General features: G+C 44.6%; 1 protein-coding gene across 1 annotated transcript in view; it reads left to right on the top strand.

Moving 5' to 3' along the window:
- Positions 1-291: 291 nt before the first annotated feature.
- The window catches only part of Arih1 (ariadne RBR E3 ubiquitin protein ligase 1), a 58,442-nt gene continuing 42,081 nt past the window's right edge, over positions 292-16,652 (top strand). The window contains exon 1 of the mRNA XM_090321655.1: positions 292-1,201. Within this exon, the coding sequence (XP_090177781.1) occupies positions 827-1,201 (375 nt within the window). The 5' untranslated portion in view covers positions 292-826. The remainder of the gene's footprint in view (positions 1,202-16,652) is intronic.

The raw sequence follows: 16,652 nt of genomic DNA, 5'->3' as shown, positions 1-16,652 counted from the left end.
GAATTTCAGCTCGGCCTCCGGGCGGCTTCCGGGAACGACGGCGGGGCGGGCGGGAAGCGCCGGCACCGCCCGGGAGGCGGGCCGCCCTCCCCACCCGACGGCGAGCGGGGGCTGGGTCCTTATGGTCCTCCGTGGGAGCCACCACCGGGGCAGCCCGAGGGCTCCTCAAAGCGCACCTCGCCGGCCAGGGCCTCTCCGCGATAAAGGTCTCCGGGTGTCCGTCTACTGCCAGAGCCGCCACGGACTCCAGAGAGGAGGAAAGCGATTCCCGCGCGCCGCCTTTGCCGCCGCCTTTGCCGCCGCCGTGCTCTGAGGGCCCCGGCGGCCGAGCCGTGGGGTCTCCCCACACTCCACGCAGGGGCGGAGGGGCGGGGCGCGGTGACGCACGGAGGAGTGACGCGACGACGTAGCGCGACGCGGTGACGCACGCCCCTTTGTTGGCTCAGTAGCGGTAGCTGCGGCCGTGGAGGTGGCGCCGGGGACTGTTTTCGCTCGGAGGTCGGAGCGGAGCGGCGTCTGACTGAGGCGGGCAGCGAAGCGGCCCCCTCGCTCCCTCCCTCCTTCCCTCCCTCCACCGCGCCCTCCCCGCCGCCGCCGCCAGCCGCCAGCCGCCAACCGTCAACCGCCGCGCCCGGGGAGGAGCCGCGGCCCGCGGGGGGCCCGGAGCCAGGCCTGCGTCCGGCCCTCAGCCGGAGCCCGAGCCGGATTCGCAGCCGGAGCCGGAGCCGGCGCTCGCGCCGCGGCCTCGGCGTCCCCGCCCTCTCCCCACCCCGGCCGCCCGCCTCGCCCGCCCGGGTCTCCAGCCCGCCCGCCCGCGCGTCGCGCCATGGACTCGGACGAGGGCTACAACTACGAGTTCGACGAGGACGAGGAGTGCAGCGAGGAGGACAGCGGCGCCGAGGAGGAGGAGGACGAGGACGAGGACGAGCCGGACGATGATAACCTGGACCTGGGCGAGGTGGAGCTGGTGGAGCCCGGGCTGGGCGTCGGCGGCGAGCGGGACGGACTGCTGTGCGGGGAGACGGGCGGCGGCGGCGGCAGCGCTCTGGGGCCCGGCGGCGGCGGCGGCGGCGGGGGCGGCGGGGGCGGCAGCGGCCCCGGGCACGAGCAGGAGGAGGATTACCGCTACGAAGTGCTCACGGCCGAACAGATTCTCCAACACATGGTGGAGTGTATCCGGGAGGTCAACGAGGTCATCCAGGTGAGTGTGTGTGTGTGTGTGGGGGGGGAACAGAGCGTCCCCGCGGGACGGGGCCCGGCGGCCTGGTGCGCAGTCCGATTCCCCGACGCCCCGGGTCCTGGCGCCTCAGCTGCCTCTGGGCCGAGGACGGAGCCCGGTGGAATACACAGGTTCGCCGGCTCGTCGGGAACGGGAGGGGCGGTGCTTCTTCGGTCCTGCTGGCTATGGCGGAGGCCTGGAGCCGCCTGGGCTGGCCGTTGCTAGCGTTTCCAGACCAGGGCACAACTCCCCCCCCTCCCCTCCCCCGCCCGGGGCCTGGTCGTCCTTTGGTCCGGGGCGGGGGAGAGGGGTCGCTGGAACTGGGAGTTTGGAAGAATCGGACCCGGTCTCGGTTTTGGAAAGGGATTAGCTAGGCCTAAGAGCAGCGTGGTGTACGATTGCCCCAAGTGGGCACCAGTTAATAAAGAAATGGATCTCCTTGGCAGTCTTAAGTGCCTACTTAAAGGTGGGGGAAGGGAACGGTTTCTCGGAAGTGGTACCTAAGGGCCTTCTTCTACCCCCCCCCACCCATGGTGAGTGAGGCTTCTGCTTGTTTTTATGTCTTTTCTGTTTGGGACCCAAATGCTGCTCTTTTCTAGTGGTGGCATAGAAGTTGCTTGAAGCTGATGGAAATAGTTACTGCAGATTTCTCTACTGGTCCTTGTAGCTCCAGCAACAAAACGCAGTGTTGTCTAATTGGACAAGACTCTATTGTGAGTGAGAAAGCCCAGGCTTTCAGTGTTTGAGCTCCTTTCTCTGAAAATTTCTATTCTCTGCTCAGTCAGACTGGGTTTAAGTTGATAACCACCACATTTCCTTTAAACCCGAACCTCAGATTTTGTTTCTCTGAGCTTTAGGAAGTAGATTTTACATTTGTTTGGAAAAGTAGTTTTCAGAAAAATCCACAGCCACAGAGATAATACGTAAAAACGAAGTCTTAATTCAGTCAAACTTAGGAAACACTAACATGGACAGAAACTATATACGCATTAAGTAACTAGGTTTGTTTTTTTTTTAACCTTCCCTCCCTTTCTTCCTTTTTTTCTTCCCTTTGCTTTCTAATTGGTTGCCTTTACTTGTAAGCACTAGAGCCGGAGTTTGGAACTCCATTTATCACCAAGAAGGATGAAAAGCAAAATTGGTTAGCTAAATACTGACAGATTAGTAGTATCTATGTCCTTGTTGACTTTTGGTTATTAAACACATTTTTATAATATCGTTAAGCACCAGTTTTGAAAATGGAGCTACTGTTGAGAAACTATTTGAATACCATGTTTTGAAATATAACAAAAAAATCTCTGTGCTGGACTAAACAGTAGAAATCTCAAGTGGAAGGGTTGTAGAGGTAGGATAAGTTTTACAGCTTTTAGAAATACAACACATGGAGGCTTGGAATGTGCCTTAATGGTGAGTGTCTAGCATACATGAAAGCCCGGGGTTCCATTCCTCAGTACCACATAAACAACAGCAGCAACAAAAGGCAACAGTTTGTAGCTTGATCTACAAAACAATTAAAAAAAAATTGGGGGGGGGAAGGATACCTTAAAGAATTTGTAGTAAAACTTTGTCTTCATCACTGTATTGACATTTTATTAGGTTTTTAAAGTACTCTTGGAGATTTAGTACAAGTAACTGACTTTTTTTTTTGCCAATGAGACTTGAACCTGAGCACTGTCCTTGGACACTTTTGGCTCAAGGCCAGGGCTCTGCCACTTGAGCCACAGCACCATTTCCAGCTTTTTCTGTGTATGTGGTATGCAGGAATCAAACTCACAGGGCTTTGTGCATGCAGGGTGAGCACTCTACCACTAGGCTACACTCCCTGCCTATTGCCTATATTTGCCTGCAGTTAAAACTTATCCAACTTGGGGCCAGGAGTTTGGCCTAGTGGTAGAGTGCTTGCCGAGCATGCATAAAGACCCGAGTTCAATTCCTCAGTACACATACATAGAAAAAAAGCTGGATGTGATGCTGTAGCTCAAGTGATAGAGCTCTAGCCTTGAGAAGAAAAAAAAAAGTCCAAGGACAGGTTCAGGCCCTGAGTTCAAGCCCCATGACTGGCCAAAAAAAACCCAAAAAACAAAAAACTTACCCAACTTTGCTAGGCATAGTTGGCTCATACCTGTAATCCTAGCTGCTCAGGAGGCTGAGATCTTAGATTCCCAGTTCAAAGCCAGCCTGGGCACTATGTCTGTCAGACTCTTATCTCCAATTAATCACCAGAAAAATGGGAAATGGTGCTGTAGCTCTAGGGATAAAGTGGTAGGTAGCCTTTAGCAGAAGAGCTCAGGGACAACACCCAGGCCCAGGCCCAGGGTGGTAGCCTTGAGCTGAAGACAGCTCAGGGACAGCTGGGTAGGGCCAGAGTTCAAGTCTCAAAACCTACAAGAAACAAAACAAAACAAAAAAAACTTACCCAATGTTTTCATCTTGTCATGATCTTTGTCATAATTACCAAGGTCCAAAAAGAGTTTTTTTTGTTTTTTTTTTTTTTTGCCAGTCCTGGGGCTTGAACTCAGGGCCTGCGCATTGTTCCTAAGACTCTGTGCTCAAGGCTAGCATTCTACCACTTGAGCTGCAGCTTCACTTCCAGCTTTTTCTGTTTATGTGGTACTGAGGAATCAAACCCAGGGCCTCATGCATGCTTAGGCAAACGTTGTACCACTAAGCTACGTTCCTGACCTAAAATGAGTTCTATGTCAGTTTTAGAACAGAAATGGGACTAATGTGAATGACATCATTTGTTAGTTTAGGTGAGAGAATAAATACTGATGAAATGAATTAACAAGACCTACAAAACCCAGAGATTTTTTTTTTTTTTAGATGACCTATTTTTTTTTTTTTGGTAGTCCTGGGGCTTCAACTCAGGGCCTGGGTACTATCCCTGAACTTCATTCTTTTGCTGAAGGTTACCACTGTACCACTTTACTTGAGCCATAGTGCTACTTCTTACTTTTTCTGCTTATATTGTACTGAGGAATTGAACACAGGCAAGCACTCTACCGTTAAGCCACATTCACTGACCCTAGATGTTTCTTTGCCTGATTTTTTTTTTTTTTTTCTTGGCCAGTCCTGGGGCATGAACTCAGGGCTTGAGCACTATCCTTGGGCTTTCTCAAGGATGGAGCTCTACCACTTGAGCCACAGCATCACTTCTGTTTGTGGTACTAAGGAATGGAACCTGGGTCTTCGTGCATGCTAGGCAAGCGCTCTTCACTAGGTCAAACTCTTGGCCCTGATTTATTTTCCTTCCTGACTGCCTATGCCAGTTCTGGAGCTGGAACTTGGCCTGGGCACTGTCCCTGAGCTTCTTTTGCTCAAGGCCAGCACTCTACCAGTTGAGCCACAGCTCCCCTTCCAACTTTTTATTTTTCTTTGCTTTTTTTTTTTTTTGTCGGTTGTGGGGCTTAAAGTCAGCCTGCTCATTGTCCCTGACCTCTTCAGCTCAAGGCTGCTGCCCTGCCCCTGAGCCGATTTCTAGTGGTTAATTGGAGATAAGAGTCTCTTGATCTTTATTGCCCGAGCTGGCTTTGGAACTTGGATCCTCAGATCTCAGCCTTCTGAGTAACTAGGATTACAGACGTGAACCACCACACCTGGCATGTTTTTTTTTTTTTATTTTTGTCAGTCGTGGGACTTGAACACTGCACCTGGCTGTTGTCCCTGAGCACTTCAGCTCAAGGGCTACCACACTACTGCTTGGGCCACAATACCACTTCCAGTTTTCTGGTAGTTAATTGGAGATGAGTCTCATGGTTTTGGGCCGTGATCCTCAGATCTCAGCCTCCTGAGTAGCCATTGTGCCAGCTGTCCTAGAGTTTTTTGCTCATGGCTAGAGCTCTACCTCTAGATCCATAGTGCCACCTCTGACTTTTGCTGTTTATGTGGTATTGAGGAATAGAACCCAGGGCTTCTTGCATGCTAGGCAAGCACTCTCCTGCAGATGCGTGTGTGCATGTGTGTGTATGTGAATTCAGGCCTAGCACTGTCCTGTCTTTTACTCAGGGCTAACACTATCACTTGAGCCATAGCGCCACTTCTTAAGACCTGTTTTGTTTTTGTTTTTTGTTTTGTTCATTTGGTTTTGCCAGTCCTGGGGCTTAAACTCGGGGCCTGGGCACTGTCCTTGAGCCTTCTCAAGACTAGCATTCTACCACTTGAACCACAGCATCACTTCCAGCTTTTTCTGTGTATGTGGTACTGAGGAATTGAACTCCTCATGGCTTTGTTCATGCTAGGCAAGCATTCCGGCCAGTCCTTGGGCTTTTTCAAGGGTGGTGCTCTACTGCTTGAACCACATTACCACTTCTGGCTTTTTCTATGTATGGGGTATGGAGGAATTGAACCTGGGTCTTATGCATGCTAGGCAAGCACTCTCTACCATTAGGCCAAACTCCTGGCCCTATTTTTTTTGTTTTTTAAATGAAGTAGAAACATTTAACCATATCTCATCTTTTTAGAAGCAAGATTACAACCAGTGTAGTTTGATACACTGACTGGGAGGTGGTTCTGGTCCTAGGGTTTTCTTTACTATATGGGAGGCTAGGCACAGGAGGATCAAGTCTCAAGGCCATACCTAGCAGAAAAGCCTGAAACATTCCGTCTTGACCAAAGAAGCTGGGCTTTATGGTGGGCATCTTTCATTTCACCTACAATGAGGAGCCAAAGAAGTCTTTGGCAGAAAGTGAGACCCTGTCTTTGGAGAAAAAGGAAATATAACTTAGTAGATCATTTGTCTACCAAGCACAAGCCCCTGAATTCAAACACCAATACTACCTGGAAGAAGAAAGGAAAGAAAGGAATTTGCTATTTTTGCTGCTATTTTTATACTGAGGCTTTTACTCAGTTAATCCAAATATGCAAAGTACACTCTTATTCTCTGACATTCAGGATGAGGGCATTTGGTTTTTCTTCTACTCTTTCTTCACCCCTCAGATCTTTATTTTTGAATACAAGACTTTATTATTAAACTTGAATGTTTTGAATACTGTAAATGCACATGCTTATTTAGTAAGGCATTCAATGTTGAAGACTTATTCTCCATCAGTTTATAATCTTTGACCTAAAACACTTTAAAGAAAGCTATTTGAGCAGGGAATGGTGGCTTGTGTCTGTAATCCTAGCTATTCAGGAGGCTGAGATCTGAGGATCGAGGTTCAAAGCCAGCCTGGGTACTAAAGTTTGTGAGACTATTATCTCCAGTTAACCACCAAAAAAACCCAGAAGTGGTAGGGCAGCAGCCTTGCGCTGAAGAGTTCAGGAACAGTGCTCACCAGAGTTCAAGCCCCATGACCCACCAAAAAAAAAAAAAGCTATTTGGTAAGTTTAATTGTGTCAAGTAAATAGTAACCAGCATTCATAGATAAAGATGAGATGGCCTGGAAGATGAGTAGATTTAGGATGGATAGAAAAAAGGGATGGGAAACCATTGTAAATTACTAAAAGCAAAAATAAGGGTGGCTGTGTAAGGATAGCATCTAAAGTAGAACCTGGGAGATCTGATAGTATGGAGAAAGGCAGGCAGAGAAGTAATTGAATAGATGCCTTTCTTTGCTTTTGATCTGTGGGCTCAGATCTCCGCCTCCTGAGTAGCTAAGATTATAGACGTGAGCCACTCACTGGTGCTTGGTTTTATTATAATTTATATAATTCATCATTCTGGGTGAAGTAAAACCAGGTCATTTACCAGACTGTTCAAAGGTGTTGAAATTCTCAAGGCTTGCCTGGGAGAGGATCCCCTTCCAAGTTTACTCATGTGATTGTTGCTGGCCTAGGATTTTTTCAGTGGGTGGTTGTTAACCAGAGGCTTTTCTTGTGGACCTCTTCATTAAATGGTGGCTTATAGCACAGTACCTGTTTCCAAGAGAGAAACCATGGCCAGTTGTTTAATAACTTAATCTTAAAAGTACTGTCAATTGATAGATTTATTGTAAGTAACTGAATCCACCCTCAGGAAAAGATTATAGGAAAATGTAAAGGGATAGAATAGAGATCATTGGAGGCCATTTTAGAGTATTTAGTTCATCTATCCACTCTACTACCCATCCTTCTTTCAAGAGGTAAATTACAACTATTGTGTGTTTTCCAGTCAATTTACACATTAAAGAGAAGCATAGTAGTTTGGATTATTTTAGGTTAACCATAAATGTCGTACCTGTAAATGATAACTATTCCTAATTACCTTATAAATACTATGATTAAAATAATAGCACAGCAGTTTCATAAGAGTTGGCAGGAATTTGAGATTCTCCAGTTGTCAGTTTTGAATTTTGTTTTTCAGATTGTCTTGCCATGTTGCCCATGCTGGCTTGGAACTTTCTTTGTGGCACAAGTTTGTCTGGAAGTCTTCTTTTTTTTTTTTTCTGCTTTGTACACATTATTTTCTTCATTCGTTTACCCTTCTTCCCCTCCATCCCCTCCCCTTCCTTCCCTTCCTTTCTTCCCTCCCTCTCCTTCCTTCTTTCCTTCCTGTCCTGGGCTTGAACTCAGTGCCTGCTAACTGTCCCTGGGCTTCTTTTTGCTGAAGGCTAGCACTCTGCCACTTGAGCCACTGTTTTTGTGGTACTGAGGATTCAAATCCAGGTCTTCATGTATGCTAGGCAAGCATTCTACCACTAAATCACATTCTCAGCTTTAACTCCCAACTGGGCACTGGTAGGTAGCTCATGCATGTAATCATAGCGACTTAAGAGACTGAGATCTGAGGATTGCAGTTTTTTAAAGGCAGCCCAGGGAGGAAAGTCCATCAGACTCATCGCCAATTAACTGCTTAAAAATGTAGCACAGGTGGTAAAGCACTAGCCTTGAGCAAGAAAGCTCAGGTGCAATACCCAGGCCCTGAGTTCAAGCCCCAGGACTGGCACACATACACACAAAAAACAAAAACAAAATCCAACAAAACCCATAGCTCCATAGTGGAATTACCTGGAGATAGTGGCCTTCTACTTAAATTTCGAGATAATTCATGTGCAGTTCCCAGAAGTAGGGGGTTTGAATTCAGGCCTTGAACTTGGTTGTTTAGGGCTCTACCACTTGAGCAGTGCCACCAGTCCAACTTTTTGGTTATTTTGAAGATGGAGTCTATAGACTGGAAACTGTTCAGGCTGGTTGTGTACCTTGACACTCTGAATCTCAGCCTTCTGAATAGGTAGGCTTACAAAGGTGAGCCACCAATGTCCAGCACAGATTCAGAATATTTAGTAGTGGTAGAAGTCTTGGGTTTAATTCCTTGGTACCACAAAAAGCTGGAAGTGGCACTGTTGCTCAAGTGATAGAGCACTAACCTTAAGAAAGCACAAGGACAATTCCCAGGCCCTGAGTTCAAGCCCCAGGACTGACAAAAACAAAAAACAAACAAAAAACTGAGAGGACAAACTTGAAGTTTCTTAAGGAAGTCTATTTAAATGAAAACTATATTTTTGCATGTAGTTCGTCAGTACTTGATATGAACTGACATAGAGATATTCTTGAATAATGTATTTTATTAACTGCATGATTTTCAAAGGATGGTCCACAAGAGCAAAACTATTTGATGATACTAAGACATTTTTTTCTTTTTCAGTTGTGGTAACAGTTGTGTTTGCAGTGTAGAAGTAAAGGGTGTGTGCTAGATGTGGATGGCACCTTCCACTCATCCAGTTTAGTGACACCTTACTATACTAGTCTTTTGATTGGTCATGGAGCTTGAACTCTGGCCTGGGTATTGTCTCCAAGCTCTTCAGCTCAAGGCTAGTGCTCTACACTTTGAGCAACAGCGCCACTTTGGGTTTTCAGGTGGTTAATTGGAGATGAAAGTCTCACGGACTTTAATAGCCCAGTCTGGCTTTGAACCACAGTCTTCAGATCTCAGCCTCCTGAGGAGCTAGGGTTATAGGTATGAGCCACCAACACTCGTCCCTGCTGTCTTCTTCACCATACACACTGAGAGTAAAAGATACCAGCTTCAGGGCTGGGAGTTTGGCCTATGGTAGAGTGCTTGCCTTGCATGCATGAAGACCTGGGTTTGATTCCTCGGTACCACATACATAGAAAAAAGCCAGAAGTGGTGGTGTGGCTCAATTGGTAGAGCACTAGCCTTGAAAAAGTCAAAGGACAGTGCCCATGCCCTGAGTTCAAGCCCCAGGACTCCCCCCCTCAAAAGAAAGACATATTACATGATACACAACATAATACACATAAAATATACATATAATATACCATAATTTGTATATTGTCATAAATAGCACTTTCCATCTCACAAATATTCTAGTCAATGTTAGGAAGGAGTAAAGTATAGCTTTACAGAAATTACTGAAGATTTAAGGATGATAGTAAGTTTGTCCAATATTGGGTTCATGCTGCAATCTTTGGTTTACATATAATCAGATGAAAGAATGCCAACCGGTATACCACTTTCCTATTAAGTGGTTCCTACTGGAACAGCTCTAATTTAGAGTTCTTCCATAAAATATTACCTATCTTTGAGGTTGTATCCTTCCTCATGATAAACATTTCTGTACTTTTGAAGATTTATTTAACATCCTGATGACTACCACCAATAGCTTACCAGTGCATTTCTTGTGTCCAATTAATGTCTGTGTGTGTGTGTGTGTGTGTGATGCAGAATTCAGAATAAAGTTTCCTTTTTGTTTCCTACGGATTGTTGATTAGAAAGAATAGTCTACTGGTATTTTAGATTGAGGCCCTATGTGTGTCTGCTCAGGCATTAGTTATATAAGCTAGGAAGAACACTACAAGCACCACATGTCCACCCTTTTCAAAAAAATAAATGCCAGACATAATCTAAGGAAGATTTGTCTGTTTATGCCCTTGTCGATGTGGCTGTTTTTGTTTTGGGTCTTGAATTCCGGGCTTGAACACTGCCCTTGGGCTTTTTAAAGGCTAGAGCTCTACCATTTGAGCCACAGTACCACTTCTGGCTTTTTTCTACATGTGTAATACTATGCATATGCATTATTGTCTCAAAATTGAGGAAATAGATGGCTGTGGTAATGCATTCCTGTAATCTCAGCCTTTATTTAGGAAGTAGAGGCAAGGGAGAGTAATGAGTTTCAAACCAGTCTGAGTGAGCTACATACTAAGATCTCAAAAATGAAAAAAAAAAAAAGAAAGAAAATTTAAAAGATTAAAGAAAATTAGAGTTGGAAGCTAGGTTTTAGAAAATAAGTAGTTTACTAGACAGCCTGAGAAGGAGGAAGAGAAATAAAATGTATGAAAGTAGAAGCTATTAGCATCTAGTCTGGTTTGTTAAATGAATACTAGTGAACTAAATACTGGTGATTGGAAGTAGAGTGGTGTAGTGGCTGATCATGTGATCAGTTTTTGATGACTTTTAGGTTATTGCTATTGAGATGTACTTATCCTCTCCTGATATGTGAAATAACTTTTTTTTTTTTTTTTTTTTTTTTGCCAGTCCTGGGGATTGCACTCAGTACTTAGGCACTGTCCTTGAGAAGAAACTCGTGGCTAGCTCGTAGCCACAATGCCACTGGTCTTTTCTGGGTATATGGTACTGAAGAATGGAACCCAGGACTTCATGCATGCTAGGCAAGAGCACATTCCTTGCTAGGCAAGCCATATTCCTAGCCCTCAACTCTATACTTTTCTTTTGCCAGTCCTGGGCTTGGGCTTGAGCACTGTTCTTGGGCATTCTCAAGGCTAGTGCTCTACCACTTGAGTCACAGCGCCACTTCTGGCTTTTTTTCTATGTATGTGGTACTGTGGAATGGAACCCAAGTCTTCCTGCATGCTAGCTAAGCACTCTACCACTAGGCCAAACTCCTGGCCCCCACAACTTTACACTTGGAGATTAATGTAGAGTTAGTGTTTACAAACACCACTGGGCTGGCAATTCAGGGAATAAAAAAGAGCCCTGAGATTAAGAATCTGGGAGAGCTTTGTGTGGTCTTTTAGAGTGATTTGAAGAAAAGAAACTGAAATTAGGCTGGAACTGAGTATGGAATGAAGGAAGGCAGTTGTCATAGTAGGAGTTATATTAGTGTCTAATATCTTTATGTTTTAGCTTTTGGTGTCATGTAGTGCCTCCCCCCATATTAGTTTTGCTTTTATCATCTTGAGGCTTTATATTTTGTTTTACTGATGTTTGCTTCATTTGTAAAAGTAAACACCATAGTAGTGTAGCTGAAGCTGTAAGCAGTGTTTAGCTAACTCTATTCACTTAGTGAAACATTTAAAACAGACCTGCTTGTTGTTTGTGACAAGTTCCCACTTGCTTGTTCTTCCAGATAATTGCAACTAAATGGTATAGTTAACCAGTCCAACTACCTCTACCTTACATGACTTACAAATGCACAGAATAGATCAATAATCCTTAGAGAGAGAAAATAGATCATTTATTGTCAGATTGGGAGCCTAATTAAGTACAGGGTTTTCTTTCAGGGTGGAAGAATGTCTAAAATTAATTGTGCATGGAAGAGCAGCATCTAGTTAGGGAGGTGGGGAGCCCTGCATGGCAGGGTTATAAAAGTGCCCACAGTGTCTGTTACCCATCAGTGGTATTGTAAACACTAATGAAATTATTTTGCCTGTTGTAGTGGTACTATTACATTTTTGTGCTACTATTATATTTTAGTATTTTTGGGGCTGGGAGTTTGGGCTAGTGGTAAAATGCTTGCCCAGCATGCACAAAGCTCTGGGTTTCTTTGGTACCACATACATAGAAAAAGCCAGAAGTGGTGCTCTGGTTCAAGTGGTAGAGCACTAGCCTTGAGGAAAACCTAAGGACAGTGCTCAGGCCCTGAGTTCATGACCCAGGACCACCCACCCACCCACCCCCCCCCCCCAAAAAAAAAGAGTAGTTTTATTTGGGTATGGTCATAGAAGTGCTGCAGATAATCAAGTTCAAGTATTTTACTATAGAACATAGATATGTTTTCTTCAGTTTTATCCCCTCCCCTTTATATATCTTGATTTTAATTTTTATCAAGTCTGTCTCTCTGGCCTTTGCCGCTGTGGCCCATTGATCTGTCCATCTGTCTGTTACAGTGCATATTGGGTACTTCCAGAAGTATGAATTCAGTGATGCAAAGGACAGGCGGGCTGCAGCAGCAAAGGTAGGACAGAATCATTCCAAAGACAAGTCATTACAGGATTACTAAACATACATACTCGTGTGCACGTGCACTACTGGAAGCAAGTACTTCATTAATTGAAGTATACTGTTTATTATGGGAAAGCCTGTTCTGACATGACAGATTTGAAATATTTGTAAGGGATACAATTTTATTTTTCATTTTTTTGGGGATCAAATCTATATAGTTAGTATAAGTAGTAAAACTACCACCTAGCTTATACCTCCAGTCCTATTGTTTAAGAGATGGATGCTTACTAAGTAAAATGGCATTTACCATTATCTCTGAAATGCTAATAGAAGATGATTACATAAATAATGGTTATTAATAACATTAGCTTGATTTGTGCTCTATTGGATTTTAGGAAGTTATGGCAACAAATATCCTATACCATAAACCCAGTGAGAAGAAGTAGGAAGGACAGATCTATCCATGTGTGTGTACTCACATGTTAATATATTACTGATGCTGGAACATTTTCCTGAAAGTAAGCCTTTTAGCTAACAGCCAATATAAAGATATTTTTCTTTATTTCTTTCTCCTTTTTTGGGGGGTGGTGGTCATGGGCTTTTTTCTAGGCTTGGGTGCTGTTGTCCCTGAGCTTTTCAGCTCAAGGCTACTTTCCTACCCATTGAGCCATAGCACCACTTCTGATTTTCTGGTGGTAAATTGGAGGTAAGTCTCACAGACATTAGTTCCCTCATTGGCTTTGAACCAGGATCCTGAGATCTTAGCCTCTTGATTAGCTAAAATTACAGGCGTGAGCCACCGTGCCCAGCCTGATATTTTTCTTTTTAATTGTTCAATTATGGGTTTGTTCCTTACTGTCCTGGGGAAACAAACCCAAGGTCTTGTGCATGCTAGGCAAGCACTTTCCCAGAAGGTATAACTTGAGCCCTAGGGTTTCTATTTAAATATTTGTAATGTTTACCTGATAGCAATTACAGTATGTTTTTTGTTCCTACTGCTGCAGCTTAAAAAAAAAAAGATAGAATAGGAAAGCATTGCTATATTGAATTGCAAAGTCTAAATTGCAGGTAAGTTTTAAGAACTTAAGCTAGGGAGTTTAGCTTAGTAGTAGCATGCATCCCCATCATTCATGAGTCTGTCCCTGATGCTGCAAAAGCAAGCAGTGCAAAACTGGAAATCTTAAGCTGTTGTTGTGGTTTGTTTGTTTTATATTGTTTTTGTAGTGTTGGATTTGAAGTCAGAGCACTGTGCTTTATAGGCAAACACTGTACTATTTGGTCCAAGCTGCCAATCTTTTTGGTTTTATCAAGTAGGGTCTTCAGCTTTGACTGGATCAGCCTCAGATCCTAATACTTCTGCTTCTATCATGCCTGCTCCTAATTTTGGTTCATATTTGAGTGTGAGATTTTTTTTTTTTTGCCAGTCCTGGGACTTGAACTCAGGGCCTGAGCAGTGTCCTTGGGCTTTTTCAAGGCTGGAGTTTTACATTTGAGCTGCAGCACCATTTCTTGCTTTTTTTTTTTTTTTTTTTTTTTTTTGCCAGTCCTGGGCTTAAGCTCAGGGCCTGAGGACTGTCCTTGGACTTTCTCAAGGCTAGAGCTCTACCACTTGAGCCTCAGCACCACTTCTGGCTTTTTCTAAGTATGTGGTACCAAGAAATTGAACCCGGGTCTTCATGCATGCTAAGCAAGCACTCTACCACTAGGCTAAACTCCCGGCCCCATTTCTTGCTTTTTTGTTTGTATGTGGTACCAAGAACTCCAACACAGGTCTTCGTGCATGCTAGGCAAGCCCTCTACCACTAGGCCAAACTGTCGACCCCTGGAGTGTGAGATTTGATAGATATAAAACTAACACACACAACTCTTTCTCCCCCCCCCCCTCTCTCTCTCTCTCTCTCTCTCTCTCTCTCTCTCTCTCTCTCTCTCCCTCTCCCTCTCCCTCTCCCTCTCCCTCTCCCTCTCCCTCTCCCTCTCCCTCTCCCTCTCTCCCTCCCCCCCCCCCCCGCTCTCTCCACCTCTCTCCCCTTCTCCCCTTCTCCCCTTCTCCTCCTCTCCTCCTCTCCTCCTCTCCTCTCTCCCCCCCCCCTCCGTGGGTTATGGGGCTTGAACTCTGGGTGCTGTCCTTGAGCTCTACAGCCCAAGGCTACCATCTTACCCTTTGACCCATAGCTCCACTTCCCATTTTCTAGTGATTAATTGGGGAAAAGAGTCTCATGTTCTTTAGTGCCCAGGCTGGCTGTGAACAGTGATCCTCAGATCTCAGCCTCCTGAGTAGCTAGGATTACAGAAAACATTCTCTTTTTGTTTGTGTTGGTCTTAGGGCTTGAACTCAGGTGCTATCTCTGAGGTTATTTGCTCTCAGACTAGTGTTCTACCACATGAGCCACAGATCTACTTCTGCCTTTCTTGATGTTTAATTGGAAATAAGAGTCTCAGGACCAGCTGGTTCTGAGTAAGTATCCTCAGATCTCAGCCCTCCTGAGTAGCTAGTATTACAATGAGCCTGCACCTTGTTCGTTCCCCCTCCTCTTCCTCTTCTTCAGTAGTAGTAGTTATTGTTCTTTTTGTTGTTGTTGCCAGTCCTAGGGCTTGAACTCAGGGCCTGGGTACTGTCCTTGGACATTTTTTGTCAAGGCTGGTGCTCTGCCACTTGAGCCACAGCGCCACTTCCAGCTTTTTCTATGTACTGAGGAATGGAACCCAGGGCTTCATGCATGCTAAGGGAGCACTCTACCACTGGGCTACATTCCTGGCCCTCATTGTTCTTTTTAAAGTAATTCTATTGTTGCTCCAGGATGCTTTTATTTTGTGGGTTGTGGGGCTTGAACCTCAGGGCCTGGGTGCCGTCCCTGAGTTCTTTCACACAAGGGTAGCACTCTATCACTTTGAGCCATGGTGCCTCTTCTCATTTTCTAGTGATTCATTGGAGATAAGAGTTTCACAGGCTTTCCTGCCTGGGTGGGTGTGGAACTGTGATCCTCAGATGTCAGCCTCTTTAATAGTAGGATTACAGGCATGAGTCACCAGTTCCCAGCCCAGGATATTTTTATAACTTAAAATTTAAAATTTATATTTCATGTTACATATAGTAGAGTCTGTTATTTTGGATACAATTTTAAGTTGATAAATGCCTGAAATAGTTATTACCACAATCAGATAACCAAAGTGGTTCCTGATCTCTAGCCCCATTTGCCTCTTGTGTGGTTCTTAGCAACCTCCCTTTCTCTTCTTAGTCTCTGGCAACCAGTGGATCTGAACACATGTCACCATCCAGCTGAGGATATTTTGTTCTGTTGCGATGGGAATTGTAAGACTGAGTAACACCCTATAGGTGACAGCAGCTCTGTGCTTTAGGTTGTCCACAACTGCTCACTTTGAACCCAGTAGCTATTGTTGTAGTTAGGATCTTTTAGTGTTGGAACCTCAGCTGAGCCGTTGATTTATATTTATGTGAGCTATTAAACCAACTTAAGGCCACAACACATTCTCCTGTAAGTTTTATAGTTTGATTGTATTTAGTTCTCTAATTTTGGATAAAGCTGGCGCTGGAAATAGATAACATAGTGACTTTATACCCAAATGGAGATATTTTGGACAGCACTGACTGATGAGCAAAAACTTGGTTTTATTATAGTGTTTTTTTAAAATATATTTTTTATTGTAATTAATAGAAGGGTTACATGATATTTGCCAGATAAATGGTGCCTTAATTCCCACACATTGATACCCTTTCACATGTCATGGTCCCCATTTCCCTTCCCCCCTCCCCCACCCTATTATAGTGTTTTTAGCTTTTCCTTCTATAAATGATCACCACCCTCATAAGAAAGAATGCCCTAAGAGTACATAGGCTGCATGCATATTATTACATGGCATGGATCTTTTCTCATTTTAGATAATATATCAAAAGTATTCTATGATTTTAAAATGCTTTCAATTTGTTTAAACTACTCATACAGTAAGATCTTAAAAATAGTATTGATTAGTGCATTGATATGGCAGCCTGTTAAATTTTTGTTGTTGTTGTTGTTAGTCATGGGGCTTGAACTTAGGGCCTGGGCACTGTCTCTGAGCTCTTTTTGTTCAAGATCAGTGCTGTACCGCTTTAGCCACAGCACAACTTTGTTTTCTTGTGGCTAAGCAGACTTTCCTGCCTGGCCTGACTGTGAACCATCCTCAGATATCAGCCTTCTGAGTAGCTAGGATTGTAGGCTTGAGCCATCACTGCCTGAATGGCCCTGCTAACTATAAATCTTTTTTTTTTTTTTTTGGCATCGGGCTTGAATTCTGGGCCTGGGAACTGTCCCTGAGCTCTTTTTGCTCAAGGTTAGTGCTGTACCCCTTGAGCTACAGCCCCACTTCGATTTTCTG

Source organism: Megascapheus bottae, chromosome 30, assembly GCF_031878675.1.
Source record: "Megascapheus bottae isolate mThoBot1 chromosome 30, mThoBot2.hap1, whole genome shotgun sequence".
Classification (NCBI taxonomy): domain Eukaryota; kingdom Metazoa; phylum Chordata; class Mammalia; order Rodentia; family Geomyidae; genus Megascapheus; species Megascapheus bottae.
This window is presented reverse-complemented; position numbering and strand designations above follow the sequence as displayed.